The sequence below is a fragment of the Agelaius tricolor genome, unplaced genomic scaffold (assembly GCF_023055355.1).
Source record: "Agelaius tricolor isolate 1412-34295 unplaced genomic scaffold, bAgeTri1.0.p SCAF_3, whole genome shotgun sequence".
Taxonomy (NCBI): domain Eukaryota; kingdom Metazoa; phylum Chordata; class Aves; order Passeriformes; family Icteridae; genus Agelaius; species Agelaius tricolor.
Genome location: NW_027269263.1, coordinates 67,696,319 through 67,720,023, shown reverse-complemented (window position 1 = coordinate 67,720,023; position 23,705 = coordinate 67,696,319). Strand labels below are relative to the sequence as shown.

Genomic DNA, 23,705 nt, shown 5'->3' with positions numbered 1-23,705 from the left:
CACCTGGAGAGTCTTCAGCTGCATTTTGGGATCTCATTTCTCTCCCAGAGCTGGGAGTTTGTGGAAATCAGCAGAGGAGAGAGGCAACAGAACTGGTTTCATCCAAGGAACAAGTTTGAATTGATGCTTCTTGGCCTGGCCTAAGGTCTAGACTCCACAGTTCTGTGGGAAACCTCAAGTTTGGAATCTCCTGCTGTGTAATTAATGTCCTTTCCTTGCCTAGGGAAGTGCTCCCTCTTCTGCCTTTAGGATCAGATTCCTCTCCCTTTCACAGACTGGATCGACCTCCTGGTTCAAGAACCCTACATACAATCAGGGAGGGTTTCTGGAGATGAGTGGCCTTTGCCACAGCTCAGAGCTGACTCTGAGGAGCCCCCAGATGATTACAATGGACAGCTTGGACACAGAGGAGATCTCTGGTGACCGCTGGGCTGGGGGGATTTTTCATCTGCCCACTGTGCAGAACCAGCAGAAAAGGAGCAGAAGGCACTTCCTGGCATTCAGGGCAGCAATGCCAGGGGCAGAGGCTTTGCTTTTGTGTCACTTGACTCCCTGATGTGATCAGGCCCTACAGCCTGGCTGGTGACACCCTCCAGCTGTCCCCAGGCTTCCTGCCTGTGCTTCTTCTCTGATGCTGCATGGCACTGCCTCCCCCCTTCATTTCCCCCTTTTCCTTCCCCTTTCTCCATCTCTTTGTCTTCCCTTCTTGCTCACTCTGAGCATCCCATCTTCCCTCTTCCTCCTTCCTCCAGCCTTTTTCTAAGTCTAATCCTCTCTGCTGGACATTAATTGTGGCCTTTGGAAGGAGAGCCAGTGAACAAAGAAGGCACATCCAGTGTTCCAAACCCTGGGAGCACCAGGAGAAGTCAGAGAAGTCCTGCACTGGGCAGCACCAGAACAGAACATGTGAATAGCTCAGTGCCTTGGGTCAGATGTTGGTGTGAGGCCCTCAGACAGCTCTTTGGAGAAGCTGGATTCAGCTTGGTGCTTCCCTTCCCTCCCCCATGAGTCTGTGAAAGGGAATCTTTTGGAGTTTTGGAGGAGTTTGACAGAAGAAAGGAGATGAACACTGTGTCCAGTGTTCATCCTGCATGACATTTATGGCCCCAGAGAGATTTTCTGGGCAGTGAGCAGCAGCAGCAACAAGGAAGAACCTCTGCATGGCTTAGGTGAGACCCACTTTAATGCTTCCAGGCAGGGACTCTTCTTTTTTTCTTGGTTTCCCCAGATTTCTCTTGTTTTTTCTCCAATGCATGTGCTGAAGCCAGCACAAGTTTCTGCAGGAGAAGCTCACCCTGAAGCCTGGAGATGGATTTTTGTTTGATTGAGGACAGAGCGCCCAAGGGCAGAAGGATGAGCTCTGTGTATGTGCCACAGTAACACATTGAGGAGTGTAATCACTCCCAAATGCCAGGGAGATAGGCAGTGCCAGATAACTGCTCCCCAGAGACTGAGATCTGTCTCTCCTGAGTATTTATCCAGCCTCCTTGACATATGGCCTCGCTCCGAGCTCCTCAGATTTGATGGATTTATCCGCCCTGAGCTCTTTGGAGAAGATTCCCTCAAATGTCATCAACTCCTCCTCGTTGTTGGAGACACTGGAAAACAGACACGCACAGGGACTTGTAGTCACAGGAGAATCAACAGGGCAGCAAGGGTTTTCCTGCAGGTTTCCTAGATCCAAAACTAAAACAGGGATCCTAGGACGTGCTAAATCCTGATGGTGCCATGCCAGACTTCCCACTGGGCAGGAAGATGGACAAAGGCAATATTTTGATAGGACCAGCGTGACAAACTCATTCCCAATTCTCTTTTTTTCTCCACTTTAGGACAGAGTCTGTGGCTGAGAAAATGCTCACCAACTGGTTCACCTTCCTCCTCTACAAGTTCCTCAAGGTAAGAGGAGGAGCATGCCTGGAAAAACAGCTGCTGTCAGGCATTTCTTCTTGGTGAGGATCAGTTGGGGTGAAAACTTCCCAGATAACAAGTTAAAGGCTTTTTTTTTTTTTATGTTGCCTCTGGAAGGAGGTCACTGCCTAATAGGAGATGGGCTATTTTCTGACCCAGGGAGAACAAAGAGGGACACTCTGTTAGAGAGGCAACTTGTTGGTCCCTCTCTTGTACAGAGGTGGGATTTAAGGGTCAGTGTGGAAATGGGAAGGATTTCAGAGCCTGCCTGAGACCTGTGTGGAAAACGCTGTCCTTTTAACAGCAGACTGAGGTCTCCATCATGTGGTGACCCATATTTCCAGTGCACAGGGGATGGAGATCTTCTTCCACCCCAGCTCAGAGGCAGCACTGAGACACAGCCCCACAAGTAGTGGAGGGGCACCCATCAGCAAAGCTGTGAGAAAGAACTTGAGTGCAAGGATTTGAGGCACCCCCTGAGCTCTCTCATTCCTCCTGGAAGGTCTCCTTGGGCTTTGTGTGGTTGAAAAAGTCTTTCAGTCTTTGAGCCCTGCCTCTGACTGTAGGGGGATCCAATTTCCCCTGCAGGACCCACACTGAGCCTCAAGAATCACAATTGCCAAGCTCAGAGCCAGCCTTTCTGGAAGGAGCTGAGCTCTGCACCGCTATCCCCACTCCCACTGCAGCTGCTAAATATCCTCCCACCTCACATCCTCATTTGGACAGAATAACCACCTCTGCCAGGCAATTTGAGGCTGCACAAATAAACCCCAACCCCCCTGAGCCTTCCCCAGACACAACCAGTTCAAGGACGAGCACATGGGAAAGTTTTGAAGGTCCCTGGAAGGTAATTTCAGTGACTCCAGTATCAGATCCCTGCTTTCAGCTGAAAGGAAAGGATATAAGGAGGTGACTCTCTAAAGAGCTGCTTTTATAATAGGCTTTTTTCACCCCACTCAGCTACTTGTCTTCTTGCCTTAGCCTGAACAGAGGCCTGATAAGGGCAGGAGACAGGCACACAGAAGCAATATGCTGCTGGCAGATAAGCTAATTAAGTGGGAGACAGGTGTAGGGACTGAAAAAGGGGCCACTTTGCCTCGATTATTAACTTGTTTTCGCTGGGATTTACACCAGAGGAAAATGACCTGGCTGGTTGAGCTGGGACACGAGAGGAGAGGGCGAGGAGGGCAGGAAGGAGGGAGGGATGAAGGGGAAGGGAGGCAGGAGCAGAAAGCTCCTCGGGGTGCAGCAAGGGAGGAAAAGTGTGGGAAGAGTGAGTGGAAATGATGAGGAGGAGAAATTAGAGACAGATGAGCTGGGCTGTGCCTGCCTGGGGGTGCTTTTTGCTGTCCTGTGCTGGGCCCCACACTTCTGTCACCTCCACACGGGTCCAGGGGCACATCTGGGCCTGAGAATTGCTGTTTGCCTGCAAATTCCTGTTTGCCTGCAGCATGAGAGTGCTCGGGGAGTCTGTGGATTCTGAGCAGACACCCAGGGTGTGGCACCAGCCATCCATCTCCCTTTAAAACCTGCTTCCAGGCCATTTGGGACCCATCCACTACCTGCTCCACCAGTGCAAAGCCCTGGCCTGGTGGCAATCACCTGAACAGGCCCAGCATTGCCAGGGAACACTGACACCATGACACTCAAAGAGTCACAGAACAAGCTGAGCTGGAAGGGACCCACAGGGATCATCAAGTCCAACTCCTGGTGATGCACAGGACCATCCCCAGAGGTCCCATCATATGCCCAAGAGCTTTGTACCATCAAGTTCAGCTCCTGGGGCTGCACAGGACCATCCCCAAGGGTCCCACCATGTGCCCAAGAGCTTTGCACCATCAAGTTCAGCTCCTGGTGCTGCACAGGACCATCCCCAAAGGTCCCACCATGTGCCCAAGAGCTTTGTACCATCAAATCCAGCTCCTGGTTCTACACAGGACCATCCCCAAGGGTCCCAAGGCTCGGAGATAACTCCTCCATGTGCTCCCACTCCCATTCCCTTCCACATTGACCCCACATCCTGACGGGACACAGACTTCTTAATGACAGAACAGTGCTGGTGTCCTCTCAGTGCCCAAATAGTCCCATCCTTGAGTGACCCTGAAGCCCAAATGAAGCTGGTGGGTGATGGAGCAGCAACACTGCATTTGGGAAAGCCACATCACAAAACTTCCCTCGTTTGCCCAAGAGCTTTATACCATCAAATCCAGCTCCTGGGGCTTCACAGGACCATCCCCAAAGGTCCCACCACGTGCCCAAGAGCTTTGCACCATCAAATCCAGCTCCTGGGGCTACACAGACCATCCCTAAGGGTCCCACCATGTGCCCAAGAGCTTTGGACCATCAAGTTCAGCTCCTGGGGCTGCACAGGGCCATCCCTAAGGGTCCCACCATGTGCCCAAGGGCTGGTTGCACTCTGTGGAAGCTGAGGGTCACCTCTGATCCTGTGCTGTTGGAATGGACTGGTTCCCATTGATATCCACCATGAGCCATTTGGGTTGGCGAACCGAGGCACTCACTGGGATGCCCAGGCTGGACTCTCAATTCCAGCCTGCAGTTTCACCTGGTGGTTACCTCTCATCCCTGCAGGAGTGTGCTGGAGAGCCTCTCTTCTCCCTTTTCTGTGCCATCAAGCAGCAGATGGAGAAGGGCCCCATCGACTCCATCACGGGGGAGGCGCGGTACTCGCTGAGCGAGGACAAGCTCATCCGGCAGCAGATCGACTACAAGACCCTGGTGAGTGCTCTGGGCACACCTTCCCCTGGGCTGATCCACAACCTTCTAATGCCTAAAGGGCATTTAGGCAGCAGAGACCAGTGGTTGAACCTCTGGGGTGATTTATTCTTGTGTTTTAGTAGGGTAATTCTGCCTAAGGGTGGGCACGAAAATTTAAAAATGATGAGGATTTCGGCATCAAGGAATAGTCAGAGGTGCACAGTGCAGGTCAGCTCTAGAGCTGGTGCAGCCCTCCCTCCTGAGAAAGCACAAGTCAAAGAAAAAGGAACTTGATTTAAAGATTTCAAGGGAAAGAAAACCAATCCCTGTCACTGAGCCATTTCTCCCAAAATGGAATTGTCTGCATAGGGTAAGATACACATTGCATATGTGCAGCTTTAGCTTCTGCTCTGAGATTACACCCTCTTCCCACTTGATTAAAGAGCATCAATTAAAGAGCATTAGATATCTCTTCTTAGGGTGTTTGTGGGCCTTCATTCTTCCCTGGATGCATTAAATCCACTCTAAGTCTCTGCTGGATGAAGAACACTTTCTAAGCCTTCAATGATCCTTGTAATTTTTCTATTTCCCATCTTTATTCTCAGCAAATCCCAAGTTTAAGGACAGTCAGAAGATGCTCTAAACTGATCAGATTATTTTATTTGCACTTTCAAATGAGGGAAATTCATCTCACTTAGCTCCAGATACCTCTGAAGGCTGTGTCCAATCACAGAATCATGAGGTGGTTTGGGAGGGGACCCTAAAAGATCATTTAGTTCCAAGTCTTAGACCTTAACCTGTCTTAGACCTGTCTTAGACTTTAGCCCAGGCAGGCTGATGCTAGAAATGCCCTTCCATGTTCTTCAACTCCAGTCTAGAGCTGAGCTTTGATTGAATCCAAGTCTGATGAGGGGGTGGACTTAATTCTTAAATAAGGCCACGGTTGTATTCTGCATATTAAAAACGTGACTTTCCTACTGAATTGGCAAGAGTGCTGCTTCTCTGCTGTTATGTGTGGCTGTCTAAAATTTCAGAAGACTGATCACACATGGAGAAAATGAGCAGAAAAGAGGAAAAAATGCAGCCACAGAGCGATCACTTTCACCGAAGGAAATCCCCCCCGATCCTTTTAGGCTTGATCTGAAGCAGCCAGCAAAGGGTAGTAATTATACATCAGGCTGAACAAAGCTCTCCTCTGCTGGCTTTGTGCTGTTTGATGATAATCAGCTCTCCCTCTTACATCTCAAGAGCAGACAAATATACCCCGATAGGAATCTCAGCAGATTTACAGAGATCAGCTCTGGTGAAGGAGATTAGGAAGGAGCAGAATATGAATAGGATTGTTCTTCATTTCTGTTTCTCTTTATTTCTGTTTTATTTTGTCCTTCTTCTACCTTCCTTGAGCTGCCTGACATCTTTTATTAAAAATATAGAGTAATGAAATAAAGCCAGAACTGATTCAGTGGTTGCAATATGGGAATTCCAACAGAAAAATGGAGAGAGAATATTTACAGAGGCCTGGAGTGACAAGACAAGAGGGAATGACTTCAAACTGAAAGAAAATAGGTTTAGATTGGAAATTAGAAAAAAAAAATTCTACCCTGTGAGGGTGTTGAGGCCCTGGCACAGGGTGCCCAGAGAAGCTGTGGCTGCCCCTGGATCCCTGGCAGTGTCCCAGGCCAGGCTGGACAGGGCTTGGAGCAGCCTGGGATGGTGGAAGGTGTCCCTGCCCATGGCAGGGGTATAGAATTAGATCACCTTTCAGGCCCTTCCAACCCAAACCATTCTACAATTCTATAATTCTCAGAATGCTTTCCTGTGCTTGGCTTTTTTGGGGTCTTTCTCCTTTTTCTCCACCAAGCCTCACTGTATGAAAACCCCATGGAACATTCCAGCCTAATACAGAGGTGAGAGAAGGATTTCTGTCCCTGAGACTGGAACTTCAGAGATATCCTGGTCTCAGGAAAAACCACACAAACTCAGAACCATGGGAGTAATCACAAGCTGTGCCTTTATTATTTAAATGCCACTAATGTGTAGTGGAAATCAGGGCTTAGCTGAGCCAAGCTTTGCATGTATACAGACACTCAGAGACAGATCATGGCTGGAAGAGCTGGCAGATAAAAAAAAATGCCCAAGGATGGAGTAAAAGGTCAATAAACACAAATCCAGAGAAATGAGATGTCCCAAGGCCACACAGAGTCAGTAGGAGAGCAGGGCTTGGAGATAACTTCTCCAGGTACTCCCATTCCCATCCATGCTGACCCCACACCCTGATGGGACACAGAGTGACAGAACAGTGCTGGTGTCCTCTCAGTGCCCAAATAGTCACATCCTTGAGTGACCCTGAAGCCCAAATGAAGCTGGTGGGTGATGGAGCAGCAGCAGCCCTGCATTTGGGAGATCCATATCACAAAACCTCCCTCAGAGTGACCAGTCCTGTAGGAGCACAAGTCATCACGGGGTCTCTTCCCCACCAGCTGACATCAGAGATTGTGTTGAAGGCGCTGAGCAGCACTGCTGGAGCAGTGGGATTTTGCTTTGGCTTGAGTATGGAGAAAGGTTTCATACTCCACATGAGAACAGCTGGAAAACTCCACTGGAAAGATGGGGAATATGTGCCAAAGCCACTGTGCTCCAGGAGTGGGGTTGGCTTCCTTTACTGGGGTTTGAATTCCCTAAAATGTTTTGGAGGGACACCCTTGACAGTCATTGTAAGGCACACAGAGGTGTTTTGGGGTTTTCAGGGGTCACCAACTGCCCCATCTGTGCTTGGAGCACACGAACAGCCCTTGGGAGAATTGCCTGCCCTGCTCCTTCTTCCAGCTGAGCTGGAAAAGAGGGAAGCAAGGATTACTGCAGCCAGGGTGGGATTGAGTGTGGCTCACTCAGGCAGAGTTTTCCTGACACCTTCTAAAGTTGATGCATCCCTGTGAAATTCCGGGATAACCCAGATCAAGTACCCATTGTCACCTTCCAGCTGGGTGCTGGTGTGCGGACACTGCTCAGCACCTGCAGGAGATGTTGGGGTCTTCTGCCCCAGCTGCTGGCCTGGCAGGGCAGCTCAGATCATTTTAAAGAACACCAAGGGCCTTCTGTGGGGAGCTGACCCAAAATCCAGCTGTTTTTATCAGAGATTATAACACCACAGAGCTTCCCCTGACTGGCACCAGCTGATTTTAGCTGAGCTCAGACCACTGAGAGAGAAACCTGGAGAGTAACTTGGTCCCCAGAGCCAGGTGTGACCCCAAAGAGCTGTCCCAGGCTGCCATCACTGCTCCATTTCCCTGTGATAGAATAATTTTAGCTGGAAAACATCTTTAAAATCATTAAGATCCTAAACTAAACACCAGTGCAGGCTCTCAGCAATCAGGTGGGATTTTCTGGATGCACCCAAGAAGTTTGCAGAGGAAGAGGTTCCTGTGGGCTGGGAATGGGCATAACCCAGGAGAGCTGCAGACCAACTAATGGCCTTCAACACTGGATTCATTTCAACAGTTTTGTGTACAATTCTGTGATCCTTTGAGATGAAAGATGCCCCAGAACTGTAAATCTCTGCTGTTATTATGATCTGAATTGATGATGCTTTTTCAATACTTCTGGAAGTGACATACAAATAATAGCATTATGATCTAATCAATATCTCCTATTTACATCTCCCCTTTCATCCAGCAAGATCACAGAGCTCTTTGTAAGCAGTATCTTCACAAGTCCCTCTTGGCTGAGCACAACATCACCAAAGGGAGCCTGGTGAGGCAGTGTGTAATTAGGCTGATAGGATTTCACCCCTTTTTTGAGTTCCCACTGTATTTTTGGAGGTGAGGATGGAAAGTGATGGACAGTCCAGCACCTCTTGCATGCTACAGAAGGGAATTTAAGTCAAGGTAAAATTTGTCTGAGGCACCAAAACCAACATATCTGCGCTTGTAAAAGTGCCACTGGAACATTTTAATGACCATGTACAGCCTGGAGCATCACTGAACACCCCTTTCAAGTGCAAAGGTGTGCTAAGTTTATAAAACTTTGCAGACTTCACACCTGTGCCACCAGACATGAGCAGAATGGTCAAGAGAGACACAGGCAAGGCTTAGCAGGGAGATTGCTGTTAAATACTCTGTATTTAAGCTATCCCCCCTCACCACATGCTTTGCATTTATTCTTGGACAGAGCCGAGAAAATCAAATTTTCCTTCTGAAAAAAGAGAGGCCTCTCCACTTGGGTTGATTTTCTTCTTCTATATGTGAAAGCAAAGGTTGCTGATGTTGGTTTGTGTTTCATTTCTTAAGGAGCCCTGCATTTCAGATTAATAATATTCTTCTGAGGAGGGTCTGCTCATCTCCATGGCTGTGCAGATGGACAAACATAAAGATTTTCACTGGGATTATCAAAACCAGGTGGCAGTGCAAGGAGGCCACTCCTGAATTATGTCACCTTGACATCTCAATGAACATTGTTTACTGAAAGCACTCAGCTGGTGTTCATGGATTTTCTGCTCTTAAGAAAGAAATTCTTCCCTGTGAGGGTGGTGAGGGTTAGAGGTGCCCAGAGCAGCTGTGGCTGCCCCTGGATCCCTGGCAGTGCCCAAGGCCAGGCTGGAGGGGGCTTGGAGCAGCCTGGGACAGTGGAAGGTGTCCCTGTCCATGGCAGGGAGTGGAATGAGATGATCATTGAGACCCCTTCCGACCCAAACCCTTCTGTGACTCCATGATTAAATAGAATGAAGACCCTCCCAGGTGAAACCACACCTCTGTGCCTGTGTGAGGGAGGGAATACCCTTGGTACCCATTTTTATGGCAGTCATATTTTCTGGAAAAACCCCTTTGCCCAGGATCTTCTTCTGGGAAGCCTCAGAGAAAAAGGAAAACAATATTATCTGATTTGCTTCTCCGGTGTTTTGCTGCTTTGGAATGTGGTTGGAGATTGTTTATCCAACAGGTGATTGTTTCATTGGTTTCATGGGAATTGTTCTGACTTAATGACCAATCAGGGTCAAGCTGTGTCAAGGCTCTGGAAAGAGTCGCAAGTTTTTCTTTAGTATCTTTTTAGCCTTCTATCTGTATCCTTTAGTATAGTTTAGTATTCTTTAATATATTCTAGTATCATAAAACAATAAATTAGCCTTCTGAGAACATGGAGTCAGATTCATTATTTCCTTCCTGCCACGGGGCACCCCATAAATACAACAGTTTTTTGCACCCTAGACCCCTCCTGTAGGATGCAGACACCATGAGGGGGGGCAGCCAGAGGGTTTCAGTGCCCTGTGCAAGGTGTGGTGCCTCTCCCTCAGGTGCTGAGCTGCGTGAACCCTGACAACGTGAACAGCCCCGAGATCCCGGTGAAGATCCTCAACTGCGACACCATCACCCAGGTCAAGGAGAAGATCCTGGATGCCATCTTCAAGAACGTGCCCTGCTCCCACCGGCCCAAAGCTGCTGACATGGACCTGGGTAGGAGATTGCTGCTGGCCGGGGGGGGACAGGGGAGCTGGGAGATGGACAAACTCCATCCAGAGACTTTGCTCTGGACAAAGACCATAGAGGTGTTTTGGGGTTTTCAAGGGTCACCAACTGCCCCATCTGTGCTTGGAGCACAAGAATTTTGTCTTATCTATCAAGAGTTCTATTATCATTGTAGTGCAAGGATTCCATATCACCAGAGTTTCATACCTCCTCAGTGTTTCTCATACACAGTTCCTCTAAGCACTGACTCTTCCTAGTCCTTGCCGTAACCATCTGACTCCTGATCCCACCAATCCACTCTTTTATAACACTGTTCTCATTGGCTACAGGTGTGGCCTGTTAGCATCAGGCCTGCTCCTAATTTCTAATTTGGTTCAGCTGCAACTCATTGGGGGCTAAGATTACATTCTATACCACCTCCATTTACCCATACTGTATCCCCCTACACAAGAACAGCCCTTTGAAGAATTGCCTTCCCTACTCCTTCTTCCTTACTCCTTCTTCCAGCTGAGCTGGAAAAGAAGGAAGCAAGGATTACTGCAGCCAGGGTGGGATTGAGTGTGGCTCACTCAGGCAGAGTTTTCCTGGCACCTTCTAAAGTTGATGCATCCCTGTGAAATTCCAGGATAACCCAGATCAAGTATCCATTGTCACCTTCCAGCTGGGTGCTGGTGTGGGGACACTGCTCAGCACCTGCAGGAGATGTTGGGGTCTTCTGCCCCAGCTGCTGGCCTTGCAGGGCAGCTCAGATCATTTTAAAGAACACCAAGTGCCTCTCTCCACACCCCCTGCAAGGCAGAGAAATCACAGTGAGAGGGCAGAGGGGATATTTTGGTGATGTTTATGCTCCTTGCTTAGGAAATCTTTGGCCTTAAAAAGACCAGTACCATGCTTTTCTGCTCAGAGAATTCATACTTGGCAAAGGTCTGGAAAAAGCATGAGTGGGGCTGTTCTTGTTCTCTTGCCAAAGATCCCTGGGAAAAAGATACCTGGAGAGAGAATGCTGGGAGTAATCTGAATTTGGTGTCCACAGGAAGGTGTTGTACCACACCTGGAGAATATGGAAAAAATGTAGAAAAATCTGGAGGATATGAAAAATTGTAGAAAAATCTGCTCAGGCCATTGCTGAGATGTCTGGTGGAGAGCTGGGGACTCCATTGTGGCTGAATCTGCCAGAATTTGCTCTCAGTGACCTTCAGTGAAAGAGACTGGGCTGGAAAATGATGAAGTCTATAAAACCAGCTGAGCTGTAGAGGAACCAAAAGGAGAAGGAATGGACCAAGGCCAAGAAACAATTCACAGCAATAATGAAGGCAGCAATGAGAGGTCAGGGATTGAAGTTAAGTGTCTGAGTGTGCATATGTGTAGGGGAGGGAGGAGTTCCTGACAGAAATTGCCCATCAAAGGCAGTTAGAATAACGAAAGAAGCTGCCAAAACCAGCAGCAGTAAAGAGCAGATCACGTACATCATCCAGAAAAGGACCCACGATGGCTCTGGAGTGCTGAGAGGTGGGGAGAGCCTGGGGGAAGGCAGGGCAGGGTGCCAGGGCACAGCACACCACAGGAATGGGGCTCACAGCCACATCTCCTGGCCCATCTGGTGGTCACAGAGAGCAATTCCTGCAGATCTCAGGCTGGGTGTGGCTGGGGATTGTTTGTTCTGCTGTGACGATGGAGGATGTGTCCATAATGAGATGCAGGAATTTTACCTGCACACTGTAAATACAGGGATTAACTGGATTCCACTTTAGTTCTGGGAACCAGAAGTGTGTGTGTGTGTGTGTGTGTGTGTGCAGGTTTCCAGCTGGAGGCTGACAATTCTGCATCCAGAATTGCTGCTGGTTTAGGAAATAGTGACCTCTTCAAGACCAGACTGCACAGGGCTTGAAGCAACCTGGTCTGGTGGAAGCTGTCCACAGAAAGGGGTTGGAACTTTTAGATCCCTTCCCACCCAGCCCAGTCTGTGATTTTATCACATCCTGAGTGGTGCTGAGGAGCAGAAAGTTCCAGAAAGTTGGCATGAGCATGTGCACCCCCTCAGAGAACAGGCTTGCCCACAGTGACAGCAGACTGGCTATTGGGCAGCTCTGGGAAACAATTAAATTAGTTTATATTTTAATTGTTAAAATAGAAACTAATTTATATATACCTCTCGATGAGGCAGCTCGGGGGGGGGAAACAATTAAAATATAAACTAAAAACCCCTTATCCAGTAGAAGATAGCAGCAATGCAGATAACAAGGTGGGAGGAGCATGGGTGAAACAGGAACAAGAGTGTGGCATTCACATTCTCTAAAAAAATCCCTTCGCCCAGGATTTTTCTCCTGGGAAGCTGAGAAGCCTCAGAGAAAAGGAAAACAATTCTTATCTCATTTGCTTCTCCTGTGTTGTGCTCACGTGTGGAATGTGGTTGGAGATTGTTTACCCACAGGTGATTGTTTCATTGGATTCTGCTGGGAGTTGTTTTCACTCTTTGGCCAATCAGGGCCAAGCTGTGTTGAGGCTCTGAAAGGAGTCACGAGTTTTCATTATTCTTTTTTTAGCCTTCTATAAGTATCCTTTCTGTATTCTTTAGTACAGTTTAGTATAGTATTCCATAATATAATATAATATAATATATTAACCTTCTAAGAACATGGAGTCAGTTTCATCATTCCTTCCTTCATCTGGGGGGAGCACAAATACAAGAGGGTCCACACACCCAGCCACAGCTCCATCCCAGCTTCTCCTCAAGGAAATGATGCTCCTTGGCCCCTGGCATCCTTCAGAGATGCTGAAGGCAGCAAGGGGAGTGCAGAAAGCCCTGCAGGCCCTCAGGAGCCATCCCAGAGCTCTCAGGATCAGCCTGCACTGAGCTCAGGGCTGCAGAGGGGCTGGAGCAGAGCAGGGCAGAGCAGATGGCTGCAATCTGGCCTTGGAACCCGTGGCTTTCAAACAGCAGCATCATTTCCTGCTCCCATCACCATTTTCTGGGCTTTCTGTCCACGCTCAGGCCAGATTGCTCACATGGCAGAAAGCAAACAAGCTAATGAGTTGTTTTGAGCTGTTAAATGCAGGGTAGCTGCAGGCAGAGGGACTTGTGTGTGTGGCAAATGTCACAACGTTTGGCAGTTGCCCAGGCAACTCCTGGAGGGGGTTGTCAGCTGAAAGCCTTGATTTTTGGACACCCTGAGGTTAGGTTTTAGTCCAAACCCCCAAATTGGAGCCCTCTGAGTAATGACTTCTTTCCACGGTGATGATTTTTGTTATTATCATTTTTAAAAGATCTCTCCCACACATGAAACACCCCATCTTTGGGAAAGCAGCAAGGTGTGAGGGTCACCAAACAGGAATGTGGCTTCATGCCGAGGTGTTTGCTCTTCCCTGGGCTCTGGATGCTTTTTGGAAGGTGGTGCTGAGGTCAGAGGTGGAGGGAGGGAGGGAGCTGTTGGCTTGGCTTGCTCTCAGTGATGCTGTCCCAGGTTCATTGTGGCCCATGCCAGGTGAGATTTCACTGCCTCACCAGCCCTGCAGTGCTGGGATGTGGGCTCATTTAAACTGGAAGCATTTAGACTGGGTCTAACTGCAGTATGTGTAGGGTAAGACAGAGAGTTTGCATTCATCTCTCCTGAAGACAGGCTGGGAGAGCTGGAGGAGACCCCAGAGAGACTTCAGAGCAACTTCCAGTGCCTAAAGGGTCTTCAAGAGAGCTGGAGAGGGACTCTGGGCAAGGGCCTGGAGTGACAGGACAAGGGAAAATGGTTTAATACTAAAAAAAGGGAGTTTTAGATTAGATTTTAAGACAGAAATTCTTCCCTCTGAGGGTGCTGGGGCCCTGGCACAGATTACCCAGAGCAGCTGTGGCTGCCCCTGGATCCCTGGAATGTCCAAGGCCAGGCTGGATGGGGCTTGGAGCAACCTGGGACAGTGGAAGGTGTCCCTGCCCATGGCAGGGGTGGCACTGGGTGATCTTTAAGGTCCCTTCCAACCCAAACCAATCTGTGATTCTATGATTCACTCCATACAGGATGAAATATTTCTCTGTCATTTTTCAGCTCCATGTTCTGAGATAAACTTTTGTTCCCATCCCTTTCTCCACCCCAGAAACAGAGCTGATTTCTCCTCTCTTCCTAGGCCTGGATCAGAGGGAGATGTAACATTTCCTGTGGGATTTGAGGTGCAGGGTGACATCTCCCCATCTTCCCTCTCCCCACAGAGTCACCCCCTTATCCAGGCACTGCTGCATTCACCTCATTGCCAAAGGGGCCCTGGAATTTCCTTTTTCCCAGTCAAGTTGAACAGAAAGGTTGTTCCTTAAAAAAAAAAAAAAAAAAAGAGAAAAAAAGGAGCAAAGAAGTAATTCCTGCGTGCAATAAAAAGATACACTATCTGCTGAATGAAATATAAAGGCTTCACAGCAGCTGTCTCCTGAGTTTGCATTTACCACTGCTCCTGATTGGAAGGCTTGATAAAGTTAATGGGATTTTTACCTCCCTCCCCCTCTCCTCCCTCTCCCTGGAAGGTGGGAGTGTAACAAATTGGATTGGAGTGTGTCTGTCCTTTGTGCTGGATCCCAGCAGAGAGGGGACAGGGTGCTGCCAGCAGGACAGAGCTGGCAGGGCTCACTTAATGCTGTGAGCATGGATGGCAGGGTCACCTTCTCCTTCCCATTTCCTTGCAGGTCTGTTTGTGGCCCCCTGAGCTTGTGGAGAAGGGGAGCAGTGAGGCCAGGAAGAGTTGGGGACAGCTGGGGATCCTTTCCCTATCATTGCTCAGGTGCTCAGTGAACTATCAGAGGTGAAGTGATTTGTGTTTGGGCAGGGAAATCAGGCTGTAAAACTGAGACTGGAGACTCCAAGCCAGCCCTGGAGGTTTTCCTCCTTGTTTTGTGCAGTCAGGCTGGCCCTGAGTCTTCCTCACACAGCCCTTCCCTGCAGGAAGGCCAGGAAAGGGCTCAGGAATCCCCTGAGTCTGCACAAAAACCTTGAGGAAACATCCCAGGGTGTCCCTGGAGCAGGGGGAAACCTGCTCTGAGCACCTTGCTCAGCCCTGGGATACAAATAAAGCCCAGGATAGGGAAAGCTGTGCTCAAAAACCTGTGCATCCCTCCCAAAACACGAGTGTGTGTCTCTCCAAAGGTGAGCCAGGACAGAAAACATTCAGAAACAGGAATATGCAGAGCCATGAAGGAGGGAGCTCAAAGTGACTCTGTCCCCATGACCCCATGAGAAAGGCACACAAGAAACACTCTGTGACAGCAGAATTGGCTTTGGCCTTGAGTGGGGCACTTTCTAAGAGCACCATTTCCCATCCCAGCCCAAAGTTCAGCATTTTTTGCTCTTCTAAGCAGTGTCTGGGAGCAGTTGGATGGCAGGGATGTGGCCCAGGTGGGAATGAGCAGAGAGCATCATCCTCAGACCCCACAGGGGTGATGTAGGTGCAGTGGTTTTCAATAGTTTATTCTATTTCTTTACTTTGTATTTGGTGTATGGTAGGGGATATGGTACATTCAATGTTATGTTCTTTAGTTTGGGTGCTGATAAGGTTGGTTTTGAAATGAGTTTTGTTGCTTGATTCAGTTTTTTTAGTGGTTTTATGATTTTAAAAGATTTGTTTTTTAAAACCTAAGATGGTGTTACAGGACATAGCATGAAGTATAGGGTAAGGCTCTAATTATTTAGTGGCGGTTTTAATTATTGTGAGTACACAGTGTTTACCTTGGTGTGTTTGGGATAATGTGATGTAGTTAACTTGTTAGGCTTTTCTATATTCATATTTGGAATATTGTCTGCTATTCTGTATGGCTTTTATTTGTTTGGTTTGTTTGATGGTAGTCTCACAGTTATGGATAATCTGAGAAATACTGTTTATGGTTAGGTTTATTCTTTGGTCTTGTGCTTACTTGTAGGTGGTATCTCTACCTCCTTAACGTCCCTGAGCTTCTTTCTCCTTTAACATTTGTTTTTCACAAGAGTGTGTACAGTTTTCTAGTAGCTAGAAGCTCTCCATCCCTTCCATCAATGTCTCCCATGCAAAACCACCCCAGCAGGTGAGGATGTGAGGAGCTGCAGGAGCTGAAGGGCAGTTCAGGATCAGTTCTCAGCCAACACAACCTTTGCTCACCCTCAGTGTCTCCAGCCAAAGTAACACCCAGCAATAAGCACAGTTGCTGACCTCTCCCTGCTAATTTCAATGAATAATAAAGGCAAGTGCAGCTTTCCCATTGCATTTTAATTATGTGATAAGAAAAGTGCTGAAACCAAAAGAAATTCGCAACGGTCCTTGCATTTTTATATTGGGAAAAACAAACAAGCGCGGCAGGTGAAGTCTCCATATCCAAGAGTTCATTTTAATTAACTCCTGCAAATTAATGGACTTTTTGCTGTGGCTCTGGCTAAGCTGTATTTGGTTGGGTCACTGTGACTGAAATGTGGCAACCAAGAATGGTCCAGGTTGACGAAGGCACAGGAAGAATTCCTCTCTTTTTGGTCATGTTCATGTTTTCCTTGCTTTAGGCAATTCCATGAGTCCTCTGTGAGGAAAGCTGTAGCAATCCTCCTCAGGGCTCCAAGATCTCAGAAGTCTTTTCTAACCTTAATGATTCTGTCATTTTATGGAGTTTTCTTCAGGATTTGAGCAAAAAATGGCACCCTGGGAAGTGGGGGGCTGCTCCAGTGCTGCAGGAATTCATCATTCCAGAGCAGAGGCTGCAGAAGTGGCAGCAGAGAGAGCCCTCCTGCCCACAAGCAGGTGCTGAAGATTTGTAAAATTTACATCCTCCATGGAGCAGAAGTTGGATCTGTCCCTGGCTTTTCCCCCCAGTTGTGCCCCTGCTATTTTTGCCTAATATCAAAAGAGAAAAACTCTTGCAATGGTGTTAAAATACTAAAATAAAAAGCAGACCTTTATCTGGAAGCTTCCAGGGGTCTCAGTGGTCATGGGTACGCCCAGTGTTGCCTTTCTACAAGTTTTATAAGTTTAACAAATTATCATATCTAACAAACATTTGCCAATTGGAAGAGCAGTTGGTCAGACAATTTTTCCCCTGGATTCAGAATTCAGGCAGTTTTCCCCCTGGATTCTGCTCCATTGGAGTTGATCCAGGGCTTCTTTGCCCCATTTCTTGTTGAGTCTTCTCAGATTCTGACCAGAAAACAAAATGTTCTTCTTGTAGGTCCTCTCCTTGAAAATAAGACTAAACAGCATTTCAGGAATGTGTTAGAAGCTCAGCTTATTATTTTAAAATCTAAGAGGAAGGGCAAGAAAAAATCCTAGGAGATAGGTAACTATGGAATAGCAGTCTACACAGCTACAAACATATGAAAAATATATAAAAAAATTTTGGACATTGCTATCCCTGTACCTAAGGGCTTTCTGCTGCTCATCAATGGATTTGAGATGGAAGAAGGATTTTGGGAGCACCAGTGGGCATGAGATGAGCTCAGCACAGGGGTTCTGTGCCCAACCAGACTCTGCTGTGCCCAGGGGACCCCTGTCTGGGCTGGGTCCTGGCAGAGACACAGATCTCAGGCACTGCTGAAGGCTCTGTCTGTGCTGTGAAAGGAGACAGCACCAGAATTTCTGTCCCTGGAACAAGTGGCATTTGCTCCTGTCCCATGGGGATGACAAACACAGCAAGGGCAGGCTGGTCTTGGGGACAGCTGTGTTGGAGCACGAGCAGAGCTGTGAGTAAATCAAGAGTTAAGGACTGTGAATAATCAGGGTGTAGAGATGATGAGTGGTGTGCCCACACAAGTGTGTCCACGTGGATTCTGGGCACAGAGAGTGCCAGGGCTCTGTCCCTGTGATGCCATTTTTGTCTTTTTATTTCTATGCTCCCTGTATTATTCACTCATCGCTCTCTGCAGCTCCTGAAAGGTGCCTGTGCTCAGCTGGGCCTGGGCTCTTTCTCCAGCAGCACTGACACAACCAGAGCACACAGCCTCCAGCTGTGCCAAGGGAAATTCAGGCTGGAGGGCAGGAAAAAGCTTTTCCAGCAAGGGGGATCAAGTTCTGCAATGGCTGCCCGGGGAGGTGGTGCAGTCCCCATCCCTGGGTGTGTTTGACAGCCTGGATGTGGCACTGGGTGCCAGGGGCTGGGCTGGACTCCATGGCCTTGAAGGTCTCTCCCAAGCCAGGAATTCTGTGAATTCACACATATATTGGTAGCCCTGTAGTCTATTATATTTGTGGCTAGATTTCCCAGTAATTTTCCATGGCCTTTCCCTAGGCAGAAAGACAAAACAAATCCCAGAGCCCCAAGCCCCAGGAGGTGCAGGGTCCCAGTGCTATCTTGGTTCTTCCTGGGAATCAAGGTTGAAAACAACTTTTTGAGTTACATTCTCATGGACAAAGTATATCCAGTGCCAAGGGGAGGCTCTAGAGAAGGGACTTGCATCACCACTTGTCCTCCTAACGGGTGCTTTTTATCAATTATGCTAATTTCCTAAAACCTATACAATCATACTCACTCCTGGGAGGGGCGGAGACTTTTGTGGACATCTTTCCACAACTGCCCCTGAAGGCCTTCAAATACAGATCAGCTCTTGTATTACTAAATATTACCAAAATTATCTTGAGTTTCATTTCCAGGTTGGGAAAAAGGCAACAAACACCTGTCTCATTTATTAATTAATTAACTTATTTATTTATTTTCTCCTTGCAGAGTGGCGGCAGGCGAGCGGGGCGAGGATGATCCTTCAGGATGAGGACATCACCACCAAGATAGAGAACGACTGGAAGAGACTCAACACCCTGGCACACTACCAGGTATCTGTGGGAGAGGGTGGGCAGGAGTTGGGTCTTCTTTCTGCCAAAGCAAAAAGCAAAATATTATTGTCTTGCCCAGGGAAGTGGTGGAATCGGCACTCCTGGGAGCATTCAAAGACTTGTGGATGTGGCACTTGGGGAGGTGGGCTGGTGGTGGCTTTGGCAGTGCTGGGTGAACAGCTGGGCTTGATGATCTTAAAGGTCTTTTCCAACCTTAAGAATTCTGTGGTTTTTATTGTGCTAGGGAGCAGAGGTAAGGAGTGGTTGAGTGGGAAGTAACTGGGCAGAACCCCCATGCTGTCCTTGTCCCATTTATCCTGAACAGCACTAGAGAGGAAGCCAAAGGTAGAAAAAAAATCTTTTTTTCCCTCTCAAAGGACACCCCTGGTGAGTGGAGGTGGTGAAGAGGAGATGAGAACAACACAAGCTAACATTTCTCATGCAGGCAAACAAATCAAGGCCTCTCATGCTCCTTTTTCCAATGTATCCATGACCTTTTAATGCAAGCAGAAATCAGAAGGAAGAGGGAAAAATGGAAAGAGGGAGGCTTGGTGGCTGGAAAAGGGAGGTGGAAAACAGCATGGCTGGAGAGCATGGAGCAGTGGAGTTGTTATTACAAGGAACTTTTTGATCTTTAACCTGGTCCAGGTGACCTGCTCTGCTTCCCTTCCTCCCTGCATGACCTGAAATTCATAATAGAGGGTTAGAGATGTCTGAAAATGTCTTACACAAGTGGTAGATTTAATGAAAAAAGTGAAGTTTTGGTCAAAGTCTTCTCCCTTGAAAAAAAAAACACCAGCAAAAAAGACCTCATTAAATTTAATCCGATGCTGACGATTTTGTCATTTCCTCCATCACACCTCAGCAACCTCTGCTTCATAACAAGATTATTTTCTCTTGTCACTTAAGAGCTGAGCTGAGGAGGCAGCAAGCAATAATTTGAAAAGGAAACAAAACTTTTACTTCAGATTGACTAAAGCATTGCTGGCTGATTTTGATTTGATTTTTTTTTCCCCCCAGACAGAGCAAGGACGTTTCCTGCTTTATTTCATCAGCAAACCAGGCATAATTTTCTTCCCTCTCTGTGCTTTTTCCCTGTTTTCTTTGCTTCAGGCAATGAGCTCCCAGCTGTATGATGAGCTGGGCCAGGTCCTCAGGAAACATCATTTTCCTGGCTGTCCTGGAGGCTGACACAGATCATGCTGGGACAGACACTGAGATTGCCTTTGCCTCAGTTTCCCCATCTGCGGTGTGGGGCTAAAACTACAAAGAGCCAATAATTGCCTTCCGTGATAGCTGAGGGGCTATTTAATTAGCCTTTGCAGTGCTTTGAAGATGAAAAACTCCATGCAAGTGCTAATTATTATTATTATTATTACACAGACAAGAGTTAGATGTCATTAGAAGGGATTTTTTTTTACCCATCTCCTCTTTATGATGTCTTATTTATCACAGATGTTCCTGATATGGCTCTTTTGAGCCATGGGCTTGTTAACATTTCTGACATGGGACCCACATGATTTGCCTTGTTGTAGAAACAGAAAGCCTGGCTCCTTTAAAAAAGTCCTGTGGTCCCTCAAAACATTGTCCCACGACATCCTGGACATCGGGCACTCCAAACCTGCTGCTTTTTCACCCTCTGACACCACAAAGAGAAAGAAGTTGTGGCTGTCCCTTCAGCCCAGCAGTGCCTTTGTCACAGGGAAGGGTGACAGGATCATAGTGGAAAACTGCAGACAGGAGTTTTTGAACCAGGCACCCAGATATCACCTGCAATCCAGGAGGAAGGAATGGAACATTTCACATCAGTTTTATCATCCTAATGAAACAGCCAAGCCTGTTTGCAGTAGCTCAGATGATTTTATTATTCTCATGCTCCTTCTCTTCCTAAGAGCTTCCCTGGGATGAACCTATTGTCAGATTTACTAGGGTTAATGCAAAAACCACCCCTGGAAGCGCTTAAAAGGCCTCTGGATGTGGCCCTTGGGGACATGGCTTAGTGGTGAACACAGTGGGGCTGATTAATGGTTGAACTCCATGATCTTAAAGGTCCTTTCCAACCTAAATGACTCAGTGACTCACACTGTCGTCACTGGGCTTTGAATCAGGGCCGGGATGGAGCAGAATCTGTTTGTCACCACTTGTCCCTTTGTCCAAGTGCAGATTCTGGCTGCAGATTTTGTCCCTTTTTATTACTAGACCAACTCAACAAAGCAAGAAATCAAAGCTTTGAGGGTAAACTGTGCCCTGCCTACAGAGACACTGATTTGCAGATCATGCTGCCCTGGGCATGGTCCTCAGCCACTTTTCAAAAGTTCATTGACTCAGTTTATCCTTTTTTTAATGCAGGTCCCAGATGGATCTGTGGTGGCTTTGGTCTCCAAGCAAGTCACTGCCTACAATGCAGTCAACAACTCCACGGTGTCCCGGACGTCAGCCAGCAAGTATGGTAAGGGTTTGTGTGTCTTGGGTTTCTGTGGTTGAAATAACCCCCAAGATATTAGAAAGTCTTTTCTCCCAGCCCCACGACCGAAGAGGAAGTCGAGATTCCTCAGTTCTGCTTTTCAGGGTTGTTTATTTTCTCTTATCTATGACATTCTTTCTCTGACCTGCTGAGGTCTGTCCAGCAGGTTGGGTTGTGGCACAGTCCCTGCCCTTGGGGTGGTGTTGGATTTTTATACTAAAAACTACCTGTACTTTATTCACAATAATTTTCCAATACCTATCACCTATGTTAGACAGTCTGGCTCTACTCTAAACCAATCCAGAAGTGTCACCGTCACAGCAGAAAATGGAGGACAAGAAGAAGGAGAAGAAGGACAGGACACACCCAGATTCCTCCATCTTGCCTCTTGAACCCCCATTCTAAAACCCCAAAATTCTACTTTTTCACCCTGTGACAAATTCACTATCATTCTACTCAAACTCTTGTGGCTTGTAACTCCTCACACAAAGTTGGTAATTGTTTCCATGGGCTAAAATCAAAGGCACAGGTGTTTTTGACTCTGTGCCAAGGTCTCTGAGCTCCTTCCCAGGGTCTCAAATCACCCAGGGCAGCCAGAGGAATGTCCTGGGTCCTGTCACATGTGCTGAGATGGACTGGGAGAGCACTGGGAAGAGATCTCAAACATCACAGTGGTCACCAGAATCTGAGCACCAGCAGGGAAAATGATGGGTGGGTGATTAGTTGGTGAAATGAGGCAGGAGGAGAGGATTTAGCCATCTAAAACTCTGGCAGTTCATTCAAAGTGTTGGTCCAAGTGGTTGGGTTGTTCTTGGGAGGTTCTCCTCCCTCATTAATGAAAGGAGGAGTCTGTATAATTAGCTGCCTCCCTCTTAGATCACCAAATGTCACTCTTTAGAGTTTGAGGTCTTTATCAGCAGATCTCAAGGCAGTGGATTGTTGTTCCCACTGTCCCCATGAGACAGAGAGAGTGACACAGTTGTGGAAGGGACTTCAGGTGGGAACTCTTCTGGAGGGCCAACAGGGACCTCCTGAGTGTCACCCACCCCCTCCACACCTTCCTCCCTGCACTAGAACTGCATCCAGCCCGTGTCTCACTAAGGTGATGCTGGACAGCAAAGCAAAATACCCCTGATGCACAACCAGAGTGCTGCAAACCCCCCTCCAACCTGAATGCTGCTGTCATATCACTTTATTAATATATTTAATTTATGGAAGCATCTCCAATCCTCCTTACTCCCTTTATCTTAAAGAAAAGAGCAGTTACTCAATGTCCAGAGGTGCCCCCTTCCACTTTCTCCAAGGACATAAATGATCCATGAGGCCTTATTAATATTCATCCTCTTTGCCATGTTGTTGCAATTACTGAAAGACACAGTGACCTTTGGAAAGGAAGACTTGAGGGGGGTTAATTTCTGTTGGATTTCTTTAATTCTTTTGCCATTTGATTTTTTCAGGAGGAGGGAATAGGGAAGGAGGCAGGGGGAGGAGAAGATGTGGTGGGTCAAAAAGTGATTGTTAATTGCAATTAAGAAAACAGCATCCAGAGAGAAAAAGGATATTCCATCTGATAATTAATATGTAGAGATTGGTAATGCATTAATGAGGCTGATTCAGATCTTGCTATAGAAAGGTGCAACACTTCTGATAATTATGGTTGGAAAAGGCAACATTGCTGGAAGGTCAGGGAGAGGGGAATGCCTTGTGCCATCACTCAGAGGCAAAGAAAGGTAAAATTTGGAGCCTAAAATATTCTTGGAGAGGAAATTTGTGGCTGTCCACCTGGGGTTCTGGCTGATTTCTGTCAAAACAAGATTTTGGAGCAGGGAGTGAGGATGGTTGGGCAGGAATTGTTTGCTTTGATACCAAGGGAGGGAGGGGAGGCAGCTCTTTCTAAATCTGGGGATGAGGAGCTAAAAAAGAGATCACATTAGAGACATCAATATTTTTTTGTTAAGCTGCATGGCATGGCATGGATAAAATATGGGAAAACCAGTCACATAAGGAACTGGTTACCAAAAAGAACTGGTGCTACCCATGAACCAAAGTGTCTGACAGTGACAGCAGCAATTGCCAGGGAACATGATAAGAGGTAAAGATTATAGAGAGCTGGAAATCATTGTTTGAACCTCACTTAATTTAGTAGTGTAGACATTGACATCACACCTGGCTTGTGGTTGCTGAGCCAACCACGTGGACAATGCTTTGAAAAACACGTTTGGTGGCACGTCACAAACAGAATTCCTGAAAACCCCAATGCCAGTGTTATGAATATGAACGAGGCCAAACTTTCTCTGGAGAAAGAGGTTCTCATTTATTAAAATAGCTGCAAGGAACAGAGTACCCAGGATAAGCCCAAGCACCCACACAGCGAGCCAAAAACAGAACAGTGTGCTAACCCCAAGTGCACT

General features: G+C 47.4%; 1 protein-coding gene across 2 annotated transcripts in view; it reads left to right on the top strand.

The window, feature by feature from the left end:
* Positions 1 to 23,705, top strand: part of PLXNA4 (plexin A4) — a 506,662-nt gene that overhangs the window by 457,266 nt on the left and 25,691 nt on the right. For both annotated transcript variants that reach the window (XM_071424190.1, XM_071424191.1), the window contains exons 23-27: positions 1,830 to 1,896; positions 4,498 to 4,644; positions 9,911 to 10,070; positions 18,727 to 18,830; positions 21,180 to 21,279. In XM_071424190.1, the coding sequence (XP_071280291.1) occupies positions 1,830 to 1,896; positions 4,498 to 4,644; positions 9,911 to 10,070; positions 18,727 to 18,830; positions 21,180 to 21,279 (578 nt within the window). The remainder of the gene's footprint in view (positions 1 to 1,829; positions 1,897 to 4,497; positions 4,645 to 9,910; positions 10,071 to 18,726; positions 18,831 to 21,179; positions 21,280 to 23,705) is intronic.